This window comes from Jaculus jaculus, chromosome 16, assembly GCF_020740685.1.
Source record: "Jaculus jaculus isolate mJacJac1 chromosome 16, mJacJac1.mat.Y.cur, whole genome shotgun sequence".
NCBI lineage: Eukaryota > Metazoa > Chordata > Mammalia > Rodentia > Dipodidae > Jaculus > Jaculus jaculus.
The window spans coordinates 19816825-19830300 of NC_059117.1; the positions used below are offsets into that span (position 1 = coordinate 19816825).

Below are 13476 nucleotides of genomic sequence, written 5' to 3' on the forward strand. Positions count from 1 at the left end.
AGGACCCAGCTAGTAACTGAAAAGGAAGCCACAAGGAGACCCTGAAGACACAGAAGAGATGTCAGATCCATACCCCCCAGAGGGGGGCCCCTCGATTCTCACTCACAGCCAGTTCACTCTCACCTGGGACCCAGAAATACTGTCTTCACATCCAGGTGAGAGGCACCAAGATAGAAGACAGAGCATCAGGGGATCTTACAGTTTGATGTGTTGACAGCTGTGAAAAGGGCCATTGGACAGGAGAGAAGAGAGAAACAGGAAACCAGAGCTTGGGGGGAGCACGCATCTCAAATCCCAGTACTCTCAGAGGTCCCATCACATTGGAGGTCGCCACCAAACTGCCACTGATGGTCATGCCATCAACAAGGCTAAATGTTCCATGCACTGCTCTCTGTAAGAAAGCAGAGATGCGTGTAATGTGACTTAGAAAGGTTTCTATCAAATTGGGTGTAAATAAAAGTTTTGACAGTTCAAGTGCATAAGTTGCCAGTATGTCCAAGCTGGACCATCTTGGCGTGGCACCCATGAGGACAGCTTCGGGGTGGCGAGGTAACTGCACAAGTGACAATCATGGAAATAGGTCCAGGCCTTCTCTACGTTCTTCCATAACTGGCCTTTGCCTCTCCGTGATGGGGAACTCTCACATTATAACTGCAGCCATTGGTGTGCGGCTCTGGGCCTCCACCTGACCTCAGTGCTTACCCAGTTCCTCCTCCCAGCGGGAATTCTCACTTCTTCCCTGGACTCTCAAACCTGTCTCTGGATATCTCCCAGAGACTCTTCACTTCACAAATTAATGGGAGACTTGACTCCTAGGAATCTGAAATTTAAAACGAAATGCACACAGAAGTTCCACAAATGAAATGTTAGTGACATTCAGAATTTGTTTCAAAACTATCAGCGGGGGTGGGGAGAAGGAAACGCATGCAGTGAATGAACGAGGTGGCCACTGACAACCACTGGAGCTGGGTGGTGGGCGCGGGAGCAAACAACACGTGTGCTTTCTTTGTGGGTATTAGAAAACGTCCCTTAAGCAGTCTACAAAGAAAACGGGACACATAACTAAAGTTCTAACTCTTGTTTTCATGGGTTGCTGGAGAGAATATACATTCATGCTGCCATTAATTAAGACACCTTAAATTGTATCCTTGGTAACTTCATCCAAGAAATAAAATATCTATGAGAAATTGTTATTATTATTTGCAATAGAAGCTCGTGAATATAATTGCCTCTTGCTGCCCAGTAAGGGTTAAAAGCAGCAACAGGAGGGCTACTCCTCGGAGGCAAGACAGAAGCAAGACAAAGTGGCCCTTTACCTGTGAAGAGTCCCTACATCACACCTGCAGACGTCAGAGAAGTGAGAGGTCAAGGTTGAACCCACTAGGACCCTGTATGTTTTGGGACATGATTCTTCAGTAACTTTGGCCTTTTATATTGGCTCAACTTTAGAGAGCAAGTGAACTCCAGATGCCTGTGCCAATTTGTGCATCTGGCTTAATGTGGGCACTGACTCATGGCACTCCTCCTACCTCTGCCTCCTGAGTGCTAGGATTAAAGGCGTGCACCACCACATCAAGAGTCTGGGACACAGCGGAGTGGATACAATGCTTGCACACATGAGGGTCTCAGCCCATCTACCCTTCATTCCCCAGCACCGATGTGAACTGCTGCATTGGCCATGCATGCCTGTAACCTTAGCCCTGTGGAGAGCAGAGACCAGAGAATCACTGGGGCTTCTTCCCAGAATGGCAGCCCCAAGGTTCAGAGCTGAGACTCTTACCTCAGGGAAACACACAGATGAGGGCTGGAGGGGTCACCTGATCTTCTCTGGCCTCCACATGGGCATATTCTATATACTACACACCCCCACACAGTACACACATAGGCACATGCACATGTTCGAGTGCAAATGTGCAAAACAAAACAAAAACAATAGTCTGCCATTATCAGCTTCACAATAACTATGAACTACTAGCCTATGTTAGGCCTCCTCTTTGTGCTTGGGGATAAGCAGGGCCAAGGGGAAGAAGGAACATGAACTTGAGAAATAGACAACTTTTGATTTGTAGTCTGCCTTCATTGTTTTATTAAGTACCTAGCTTCTCTGTCTTTTTTTTTTTTTTTCTTTCCTTCTTTCTGGTGCGCATACAGTGTGTATGTGTGGTGTGTGCACGTGTTACATGAGCACACCCCACGTGCACACTAGGAGGCCAGAAGAGGACACTGGGTGCTCTCTTGCACTGCTCTTCGGCCTTGTTTCCTTGACCTAAACTTACTGTTCTTCAGTTGGACAGGTAGACCACAGAGTCCCAGCAATGCTCCCATCTCCTTCCACTTCAGCACTGGTTACAGCCACACAAGACCTGTTGCAGTCAAGTTCACGTTGCAGATAGAAATCAGCCAACCAAGAGCAGCTTGTGGGAAAACAAGGCTGATTTTGGTTTCCAGCTTGAGGGGAAGCTCCATGATGGCAGAGGAAAACGATGGCCTGAGCAGAGGGTGGACATCACCCCCTGGCCCACATAAGATGGACAACAGGAACAGGAGAGTGTGCCAAACACTGGCATGGGGAAACTGGCTATAACACCCATAAGCTGCCCCCAACAATATACTCCCTCCAGGAGGGATTAATTCCCAAATCTCCATCAGCTTGGAACCGAGCATTCAGAAGACCTAAGTTTATGAGGGACACCACAAGGCCACACTTGGCTCTTTACATGGGTGTGGGGATTGAACTCAATTGCTCATGGTCATGCAGCAAAGCTTTTATCTGCTGAGCCATCGTCCCAGCTCTTCTAGTTACTTCCTATCTTTTCTGATTATTTCCTGTGAGGATAATGTCTATTTCATTAGGTTACTGTGATGCACCTGCTATTTATTATGTGTTCAAAGGTTGCTTATTTCTCTTCCAGCTTAGGTTAAAAATGGGAATTGTCAAACCCACACAAATCGAGTTTGTTTGGATCTGAACACAAATATGTTATTCACCAGCTTCTTAAACCATGGAGATTTTAAAGCAATTCTCAAGAAAGCACATCGAGAAAGGGGAAGGAATGTGGGAACAGGAAATCTTGTTCTTCTTCCCACCTCATAATTAGAAACTTGAGGAAATTCTTCCCAAATAAAGCATGACCCATTTCAGCCTAAAAATGTGCTATTCTCTGGACGCTGCTGGCTTGAGAATGCATTTTTCTTACCAAAAGATGAGTTCACTGTAAATGACTCAGAAACATATGGATAAAATTTCCCTGAAGCCACTCCAGGGATTAGAAATTAAGGGAAAGAGTGCTTGGCAAAGTGCATTTGGGGTTTTGCCAGGCCTACACCAACTGAGACATAGTTGGGATACGAGGCAGATCACGAACGTTGCCAAGTTTACCCATCTTAGTGGGACAGGCATTTATAACAAGAGTGACTCTGAAAAGCACTCTCTCACCGCCTTTGTCCTCAACGTCCCCCTGATGGACTCGTCACAGTGCGCCCACCCTCAAAACCACAGCGGGGTTCACCTATCACAAAGACCCCTGCTGTCCTCCCAGGGGCTTCTTCTGTCTGGACCCAGAGAAATGCTCCTCTGTGTGTTCTCAGGTGAGGGGAGCAAATCTCGATGGGTGTTCTTGAATGACAGGGTAGAGCTGTTGTGGGAAGATGCGACTTGGCAATTTTCTTCTCTGACTTGTCACCCCCACCCATTACCTTTCTCACTCTGCCTCCAGTGAGTTTCTTTTACATAAAATGAATCAGATCAGTTATTTCAAACAGGCTATCTGGAGTTGCTTGAGGGCCTGGCTGGATCCAGTGGAAGGACAGAGTGGGAATACAGTGAGAAAGGCTCTATTTAAAAAGTACAAGAGGATGGGCTGGAGAGATGGCTTAGCGGTTAAGCGCTTGCCTGTGTAGCCTAAGGACCCCGGTTTGAGGCTTGTTTCCCCAGGACCCACGTTAGCCAGATGCACAAGGGGGCTGGAAGCCCTGGTGCGCCCATTCCCTATCTGTCTCTTTCTCTCCCTCTCTCTCTGTCACTTTCAAATAAATAAATAAAAATGAACAAAAAAATATTTAAAAAAAAAAAGTACAAGAGGAAGCCGGGCGCGGTGGCGCACGCCTTTAATCCCAGCACTCCGGGAGGGAGAGGTAAGGGGATCACCGTGAGTTCAAGGCCACCCTGAGACTCCATAGTGAATTCCAGGTCAGCCTGGGTTAGAGTGAGACCCTACATCGAAAAACAAAACAAAAGTACAAGAGGGCTGGAGGGACGGCTTAGCAGTTAAGGTATTTGCCTGCAAAGCTAAAGGACCCACGTTCGATTCCCCAGAACCCATGTAAGTCAGATGCCCAGGGAGGCACATGCATCTAGAGTTCATTTGCAGCGGCTGGAGCATGCCTTTCTCTCTCTCTGTCTTTCTGTGTCTCAAATAAATAAATAAAAATATTTAAAAAGTACAAGGGCGCTCCAGCATAAGATTCCCAATGAAACCAAAGGCTGTGTAGTTGAGCATTTTGAAAACCTTGAGTCTGGATGGAGTCTCACTTTCCAACAGAACAGTGTCAGGACTGTCTGCTGTTTTCTGCAGCCTCTCCCTAAGCCAAGTTTCCCCAAAGAACTGTCCGATTTCTCTCGGATGCTCATCAGAGAACGCCTGGTACCAGGCCTTCCGCTCAGCCCTGACATATGGCGGTGGACAGAACAGACATGGTCCTCACTCCCTTGGAGCAGGGAAGACTGGCATGAAACACATGAATATGTAAATATGAATCAAGGTCTAAATACATGAAAGACAGGCTCTGGAGGAAAGTTGGGTAATATAGGGTTTGAGACACACTGCAGCTTCTTTGCAGTCCAGCCTGGCTTGCCATGTGCCATGTGCCACTCTATAGAAAGTCTGATTCTAAGTCCCTGGTGGTGGGGGGGGGGAGTCCCTTAAATACACACAATTTACCTGACAGGAGAGGGTCAGAAGCTTCGAGCACCTGTCAGTGTTATTTGTTATGACAAAGCAGAAGATGGGGGCTGGAGAGATGGCTTAGCAGTTAAGGACATGCCTGTGAAGCCTAAGGACACAGGTTCGATTCTCCAGGTCTCACGTAAGCCAGATGCATGTGGTGGGGCATGCGTCTGGAGTTCGTTGGCATTGGCTGGAGGCCCTGGGGCACCCATTCTCTCTCTCTTTTTCTCCCTCTCTGTCACTAATAAATAAATAAATTAAAATAAATCTTTTAAAAAAAAGAAAAAAAAAACAGAAGATGGACTTGCTTGACTGAGTGCTGTATATGGTGAGTGCCCAGCACTTTACAGTCTGGGGGGGGAGGGTAAGGGGTAAGGTCAGGAAGATCACCTGGCAGGGTATGAAGGGCCAGAAAGCACAAATGAAGGCCAGGGCAACGACTCTCCTCACTTGCTTCATTATTGTGTCTAGAGCCATTCTAAATTCCTTGTGCCCATCCCTTCCTGATTTTAATATGCTATGTGTAGTAATTATTAACTCATTGCTGAATCTTAATCCTATGGCTACTTCCTTGCCTCTTTCCATTTTGCAAAGAGACAAGGAATGAAAACCAACCCAACTTGTGGAGACATTCCCTCGTTCCTATGGTATGGGTAAAATGAGATGCGGCCTGGACGTGCCTGGCTTCTTACTTGGGAGGGCAGGAGGAGTGAGGCCGCAGGAGGTGGGTGTAAAGAGTTAAGACTCTTGTGGGGCACTAGGTGGCAACATTTCCCCAAATCTAAGCACAGCAGAGGCGAGGCCCTGTGGGCAGGTCAGCCTTACACAGCTGCCAGTCCCAACACATTGTCTGAAAGCCAAGGCTGGAGAGGAAAGGCTGAAGGTGGAAACTAACAGCTCATTGCTGGAGGCCTGGCTGCGATAAGAGCCTGGTGGAGTTAGCTATTAACGCGACCACACCACCACTACCCCCAACATCACCCCTGCCATTACCATCACGACCGCTATTACCAACCACTACCATCATTACCACCGCCTCCACCATGATTACCACCACCACCACCATTACCACATTTGCCAACACCCCCACCATCTTGCCATGCCCGCTCGCCACTACCACCACCATTATCACCACTGTGCCATCATTCCCACCACCACCATTTTTACCATACCACCTCTGCCACCGAGTCTTTAATGCTGCTGCTATTTTTTGTGGATCTTTAAAATGGGAACTTCATTTAGACCAATTCTGAGAGGAGAGATCTATTTGGAGATACATACTTAAATTTTTTTTTGGGGGGGGGCAATATATGCTACAATTCGACAAATCTGCTCCCTGGTGTAGAAACTTTTGCATTAATGACTAGATGTGACGGGTTTATGGTTGCATATTTTGGAAACAAAGCAGTTGCTGCTTACCTATGTGGACAGTATTTGAACACACGTTCTGCGTGAACTGAAAATACTGCCTGGAGCCGCGTTGGTGCGATCAAATTATTTAGCACACGGCGCTAGTCCATCACCCCACTCCCCAGGCCTTGTCCTTTCAACGAGTCACCTGTCACAGTGTTCCAGTGTCCCTGTTGAGGCGGGCAGTCAAAACAGAGCACCTGACCCACAAACAAACCTTTGTTAAACTTCCCATTTGATAGGGCGGCTAAGGTTCTTGGGGACTAGAAGTTAAACTTATGCGAAAGGACGATTCAGATGCTGATGACGGCGGCCATCGCGGGGGATGGGACTGGCCAGGTTACCGAGGGAAAGATGAAATGAGGAACAGCTGCGATTCCAATGCAAATGCCTCTTCAAAATTCCTGTGTTTGCGATTTAAGCCTCGAAGTGGTGGCATTGAAGGAGACTCGGGAGAAAGCTAGCTTCTTTCAGGCAGTTTTACTTAGGGACAGAAGTCCTAAGAAGGAACAAGGAGATGCCATTCAGTCCCTCTTGGCAAAACTGATCCTGTCTCCCTTCGATGGTTTCCAGGGTCCCGCCCAGCAGGAACTTCCGGCTTCTTCTTCAGCTCAGTCCACAAACCAATCAGATCTTGGTTCCTGCCATCATCAGGCGCGACTCTGACCAATCAGGTCTCTGCGTACACGCCTATAATGACAAGGCTCACCCTGATTGGATGTCTGATCCTTTTAAAAACTATTTTATTTTTATTTATTTATTTATTTGACAGAGAAAGAGGAAGGGAGAAAGAGGGAGGCTCACCAGGGCCTCCAGCCACTGCAAACAAACTCCAGACACACGCGCTCCCTTGTGCATCTGCCTAGCATGAGTCCTGGGAATCAAACCTGGGTCCTTTGGCTTTGCAGGCAAATGCCTTAACCACCCTTAAGCCATCCCTCTAGCCCTGAATGTCTGATCCTTATGAGGGAGGTTTCCCACATGGCCCAGTCCTCTCCCTTTTGCCCTATGACCCAGCCTGAACATTCACAGTGAGACTGTCATTCCTTCCCAGCCTGGCTATTTCTTTTTTCTTTTCTTTTAAAAAAATTTTTGAGCCTCTCTGGACTTCTGTGTCCAGTCATGTGTGTGTGTAACTGCTTCAGACCTTTTCCTTTATATCAATCTCCCCTAAATAACCCTCACAAATTGTGATTTCTAGCTAAATAAACTCAGTAACTTATCCTTTCCAAGTCTATTTTTATCAGTTCTTTGTTAAATTATAAGGACCCAAAATTGGGGTTCACGAGTTTGGGGAGAGCCCTCTGGAGCCCCCCAAATCCTGCATCAGTATTAAGAGGGGAGGCCTGGCGCCTTCCTGCACCAGCATCTGAGCCTGTGGCTATTGCCTGACACCAAAGGAAGCAGCAAACAGAGCTGCCCTGTGCCCCTGAGCTGCAACTCGACACCTGCTGCAAGAAATACCAGCTGCTGGTGCACGTACCTCCCCTGTTTGGAGTTGGAGCCACATATCCTGCCCAGCACCAAACACCGCACCAGTTATTCTGCATGCTAACTCTGTGGCACATCAACCAGTCCCCAGAGTATGTGCCAAGGGGACAGGAGGCTCCAGAGGGCACTGCATGGATATGTGGAGTGTAACTAGCAAGATATGGAGTATATCCCTTTGTCTGTCTTTGTCTGTATCTCTCTGCTTGCAAATAAATAAATAAATAAATATATTTAAATTAAAAAGAGAGAGAGAGAGATGACCTGGAATTTTGCTGTGTGGTTCAGGTTGAACTCAAACTCATGGCAATCCTCCTGACTCGTCCTCCAAAGTGCTGAGATTATAGGCATGAAGTACCAAATCTGCCAGGGCCTTTATCCTTAGCTTACTTAAAAAAAAAAAAAGGTGTGAGACAGACAGAGAGGAAGAGAATAGGTGCTCCAGGGTCCCTAGCCGCTGCAAGTGAACTCCAGATGCATGCGCCACTTTGGGCATCTGGCTTTATGTGGGTACTGGGGAATCAAACCTGGGTCCTTTGGCTTTGCAGGCATATACCTTAACCACTAAGCCATTTCTGCTGCCCCTATCCTTAGCTTTCTTGGCCAATTAGGTTTTCTGAAAACAGAGGCAGACAGAGATTTGGATTAAAAAAAACCAAAAAACTGTCTACCAAATCCTGTGATTGGAAGTGGAGAGAACCATTATCAGAGGCAAATGCAAATGACATGAAAGCAGTTAGTATGCACGGCCAGCTGGTTCTGCTCAAGAAATAGCTAAAAATAATTGATATCCCATAGAGATGATTTTCAGACTTCGCTTATGCTCACTACACTTGCTTTCCCTTCCCAGTTTATCCAGAGCATGATTTTCGCAGGAAACTCACATCTTTCCTTTCAAAATTATTTATCTGTGCTTGTGTGTGCGCGTGGACATGCCTGGCCTCTTGCTGCTGCCAGTGAACGCCAGGTGCTCTAACCACTGAGCAATCTCCTCTGAGCCTCTATTTCCTTAGGGACAGAACTTTATAATGTACAAAATGAAAGGAATTATTAATGGTAAATAATTGCTATGTTTGAATTTGCTTTTTTGCTAGCAGAATTTAAGTTCAGTAGAACTTAACATCAGTTTTGTAAAGGGAAGCTGGATGTAGTGGCACACTCTGGTAATAGCAGCATTTGGGAGGTAGAGGCAAGAGGATTGGGAGTTCAAGGTCACTTTGTGGCTCCATAGCAAGTTTGAGGCCAGCCTGGGTTATGTGAGACCCTGTCTCAAAAAATAAAAGGAAATATGGGCCGAAGAGATGGCTTAGGGGTTAAGCGCTTGCCTGTGAAGCCTAAGGACCCCGGTTCGAAGCTCAATTCCCCAGGACCCACGTTAGCCAGATGCACAAGGGGGCGCACGCGTCTGGAGTTCGTTTGCAGTGGCTGGAGGCCCTGGCGCGCCCATTCTCTCTCTAACTGCCTCTTTCTCTCTCTGTCACTCTCAAATAAAGAAATAAAAACAAACAACAAAAATAAATAAATAAAAGGAAGTAAATAAATAAATGGAAAGGAAAGGCATCAAGGTTGGACAGAAGAAAAAGAGAACCCCACTACACGTCTGGCAACGCCTCCACCTCGGCAGTGTTGAGCTCCCGGGTGAACTTTGCCCATTGGCGTTGTTTTGCACTGGACCAGCATGGGTGGCTTTGTAATCCTTCGCCTGCTCTCAGGCTGGATGAGAGTTGTAGGTGAGCTCTGACTGAAAGAGGCCCTGGGGGAGTGGACAGTTGGAGGTGTGTTCCAGTAACATTCTCCGAGGCTGTGCAATAAGGTTTTCATTTATTTGAAAGCGACAGACAGAGAGAGAAAGAGGCAGAGAGAGAGAGAGAGAGAGACAAAGAATGGGCGCGCCAGAGCCTCCAGCCACTGCACACGAACTCCAGACGCATGCGCCCTCTTGTGCATCTGGCTTACGTGGGTCCTGGGGAATCGAGCCTTGAACCGGGGTTCTTAGGCTTCACAGGCAAGCGCTTAACCGCTAAGCCATCTCTCCAGCCCTTGAATACTTTTAATAACACTAGCAAGAGTGCTTTTCTAAAATTCATTGTCCTTTGTTGTGCTTAGGAGAGGGGGGTACAGTTACTGGAACCCTGAAGGTAAAAGAGGCAGGAAGGTTTGCACTTAATAGGAATCAAAGATGATCTGAATTCTTGTCTCTTGCCTAGTTCCCTAGATCAGTTTTTCCACAAACAGCCAGAACCCAGCCTGGGAGGGAGGGCTTTCATAGGATTTAAACTTTGTGGTTGGTCAAGTTCAGCCCCTGGTGCCAGGGCGAACCTCTTCCTGAAGACAGCCCCTAGTCCCAACCAATCACCTGTCCCTCTGGTTCACCTGAGCCAGAAGTCAGCCCACCACCATAAGGTCACAAATACCTTTGCAAGGACAGGGCAGGCTCTCTGACCACTTGGGAACTTCCAGCTGTGGGTGAGTTTTCCCTTGGCTGAGCCTGGGCTGTCTATGCCCAGGCCCAGGCCCGGCCAGGAGGACCCCGGGCCCTTACTCTCCACATGGGTTCTTTATTCCGTCCAGCTCCCCACATGACAGGAACTCCTTGAACTTAATTTTTCTTTTCTTTCCCAGGCCCTCCACCTGGGATCTCTAGCCACGTGGGTGCCTTTCTTTGGCTCTGTACTTCCCTCAATACATATAATAATTTAATAATTATCCTTCTCACTCTTCTTTTTTATTCAATTCTTTGGTTAAAATTACAAATGAACCTAGAGTTTGGGGTCGAAGGACTTTCCTGCTCCTATAAGAGCACCCCATTACAGATATTGAGATAGGGTCTCACACTGAACACAGGCTGGCCTCAAACTCATGGCAGTCCTCCTTCTCCATTCATCCAAGTGCTGGGATTTCGTGTGTGTTGTTTGCATGTGCTGTGCACACAGGGACACACTCGCACACCACACATGTAGTAGATGAAGCCATCCCAAGAGCTACTTATGACATTCAATTGTGCACATCCTATTTCTTCCCTGAATCGGCTCAAAAAGAAATGTCTCTGGCTGGAGAGATGGCTCAGTGGTTAAGGCACTTGCCTGCGAAGCCTAGAGACCCAGGTTCGATTCCCCGGTACCCCTTTAGCCAGATCAAGGTGGCACATGCGTCTGGAGTTCATTTGCAGTGCCTGGAGGCCCTAGCATGCCCATTCTCTCTCTTTATCTGCCTCTTCCTCTCTCTCTCCCCCTCTTACTGTCTCTCTAATACATACATACATATATATATAAATGAAATGTCTCCTTGGTATCTTTCTTGAAGGCTTCATTGCTATGCATTCTGTCTTGTTATCTGTAATTCAAAGAGGTCTGAATTAACTTTTTGGTAATGACCACATCCACCACCTTGGAGCTAAGAAGCCCAGGTTTCCCCTCACAGATCTCACACTGTAGGAGTCCAGCAGCTCACAAGTGGACCTATTCCACAGCGATCTCTGTGAGAGGCGACTGCTTCCAGCTCATCTGTTGAGCGAGTTCTTGGCTTGTCAGGTATAGATCAGAGTCATTCCAGCAAGCTGTGCTCCAGTCTGCGTGTAGAGGCCAGCATTCCCTTTCACATTGGTTTGTGTCACTTGGGGTTTCCCGGAGATCTCTGTGTGTCAACTAATATTGCAGCTGTAGTTCCTTAAGCAGACATGGCAACCAATTAACCAGGTCCCTGTGTCAGGCCTACTGGAGCTGGTTGCTTCTGCCTGGGTACAGAAACAGGGCCATCTTGCCCTGGCCTGGGAGAGGGCTTTTACTCCAAGTCCTTTCCCCTGCCTCTTCTACACAGGGCAGAGCCTTTATCCCCAGTCACAGAAAATGTGGAAAGTGAACCTGTCTCAGGTAGAGGACGTAGGCAGATGGACAACCTTGGAAATGCCTAAAGTGAAAAAAGATCACTGCTCTTCCTCAGCTCCTCTGGAAAGAGGTAAAGAAAGGAGGGGTAGACAGGAATGAAAACTTACATTTCCCCATTTTCCTTCCCTCCTCCTTGCTCAAGTTCTCGCATCTCGTCTGATGTTGGAAGCTAAGCAGGGTTGGATCTGGTTAGTACTTGGATGGGAGAAAGCGTCATCTTCAATGAATAATGACAATATGGTCACTAGAATGAGTGTTGAGAACCTGCCAGGGAAGTGTCCAGAACTGAGCACAGAATCCAAACGTCTTTGTTTAGGTTTACCTCCCTGTCAGTGCCTGGCAAGCATTCTTTAGGCCAACAGTACTGCCCTGGCCACTGCTGGCCCTGAGCCCTGACCCAGATAGATAGCTGCACTGTTCCCAGCCGTCACCTACACCCTTCCTGACCCCCGCCCCCCTCACTCTCCCTGCCTTACCTGCCTCTGAGTGCCTGATGCCAAACTCATTACCTGTCATTTAGAGCCTCCTTCAAGGCCGGAGTGACCTGGGCTCTGCCCTGCTCCTGAGCGGATGGACATTCACCTTTCTCTTTCCTTCCCCAATTCTCCATCTTCCACTCTCTTGCTCACCCTGCCTGATACCCAAATCCACTAATCCCAGAGAGGACTCTGGTCTGCAGACCCTGGGTCCTCTGGCAATAAAGAAATGCCTTTATGGGCTGGAGAGATGGCTTAGCGGTTAGGTGCTTGCCTGTGAAGCCTAAGGACCCTAGTTCTAGGCTCAATTTCCCCAGGACCCACGTTAGCCAGATGCACTAGGGGTTGCATGCGTCTGGGGTTCGTTTGCAGTGGCTGGAGGCCCTGACGTACCCATTCTCACTCTCTCTCTAGCTCGCTCGCTTGTTCTTGCTCTCAAATAAATAAATAAAAATAAACAATAACAACAACAAAGAAATGCCTTTACTTACAGAGCTTCTGAAGCACAGGAGAGCGGTAATGTTTGGCTACCTCTTGGGGGGATAGGCAAGGGCAGTCTGCGCTGGTTTTGCAGGTGCATAGTGTGGTCTTGAACCCGATCGGAAACATGACCATGGCTGTACTTGCTTTTCACCGGAGATGGCAGACTCCTCTGGTTGGGCAACATTGTGTGATGATGGCCTCTTTACCACGGGGATTTTGGAGGTAGCACTTGGCTGGCAAGGGAGTGGGGCACTGGGGTTCTCGCTTTGGCTCTTCTACCAAGTGAAGTTGGGGAAGGAGGAGGGCCTGTAGTTGTGTTCTGAGGGCAAATATCTCCATGGCCTTCAGGGCGCAATGGTGCGGTGGGGAACCAGCCCGAGCCAACCCCTCCAACACGGCTGGGCCATCCACAGCCATGCAGTTCACCCGTGCCAGCACCCAAAGGTCCCAGGGTGCCATCGGGCAGAGGAGAAAAGAAAGCAGGTCCCAGGGATGTGCCCCCAGGGAGTCTGAGGACGCTGCCCAGCAAACTACAGGCCATGCTCTAGCCACAGCCCTTGGTGTCCCCAAGTGTCTTTTTATGTGGGGTAACTCCCAGGTACCAGCCTCATGTAGGGCCCATGACCCAGACCTGCCCTTTCCCTCAGAGGGCCGCTGGCCCCAATGGCACTGGGAAGAGTGGGTCAGTATTTTGGTACCATCCCTCCTTCCAGGCATTTTGGGAGCATCTACCAGATTCTGGGGTTCTCCCCGCACCTTAAGCCAATCACAAAGCATTCCTTCATTTGG

At 48.2% G+C, this 13476-nt stretch overlaps 1 protein-coding gene across 1 annotated transcript in view; it reads left to right on the forward strand.

The window, feature by feature from the left end:
- The first annotated feature begins 491 nt into the window (after nucleotides 1-491).
- Nucleotides 492-13476, forward strand: part of Cdhr3 (cadherin related family member 3) — a 113667-nt gene continuing 100682 nt past the window's right edge. Inside the window, exon 1 of the mRNA XM_045135640.1 lies at nucleotides 492-549. Within this exon, the coding sequence (XP_044991575.1) occupies nucleotides 492-549 (58 nt within the window). The remainder of the gene's footprint in view (nucleotides 550-13476) is intronic.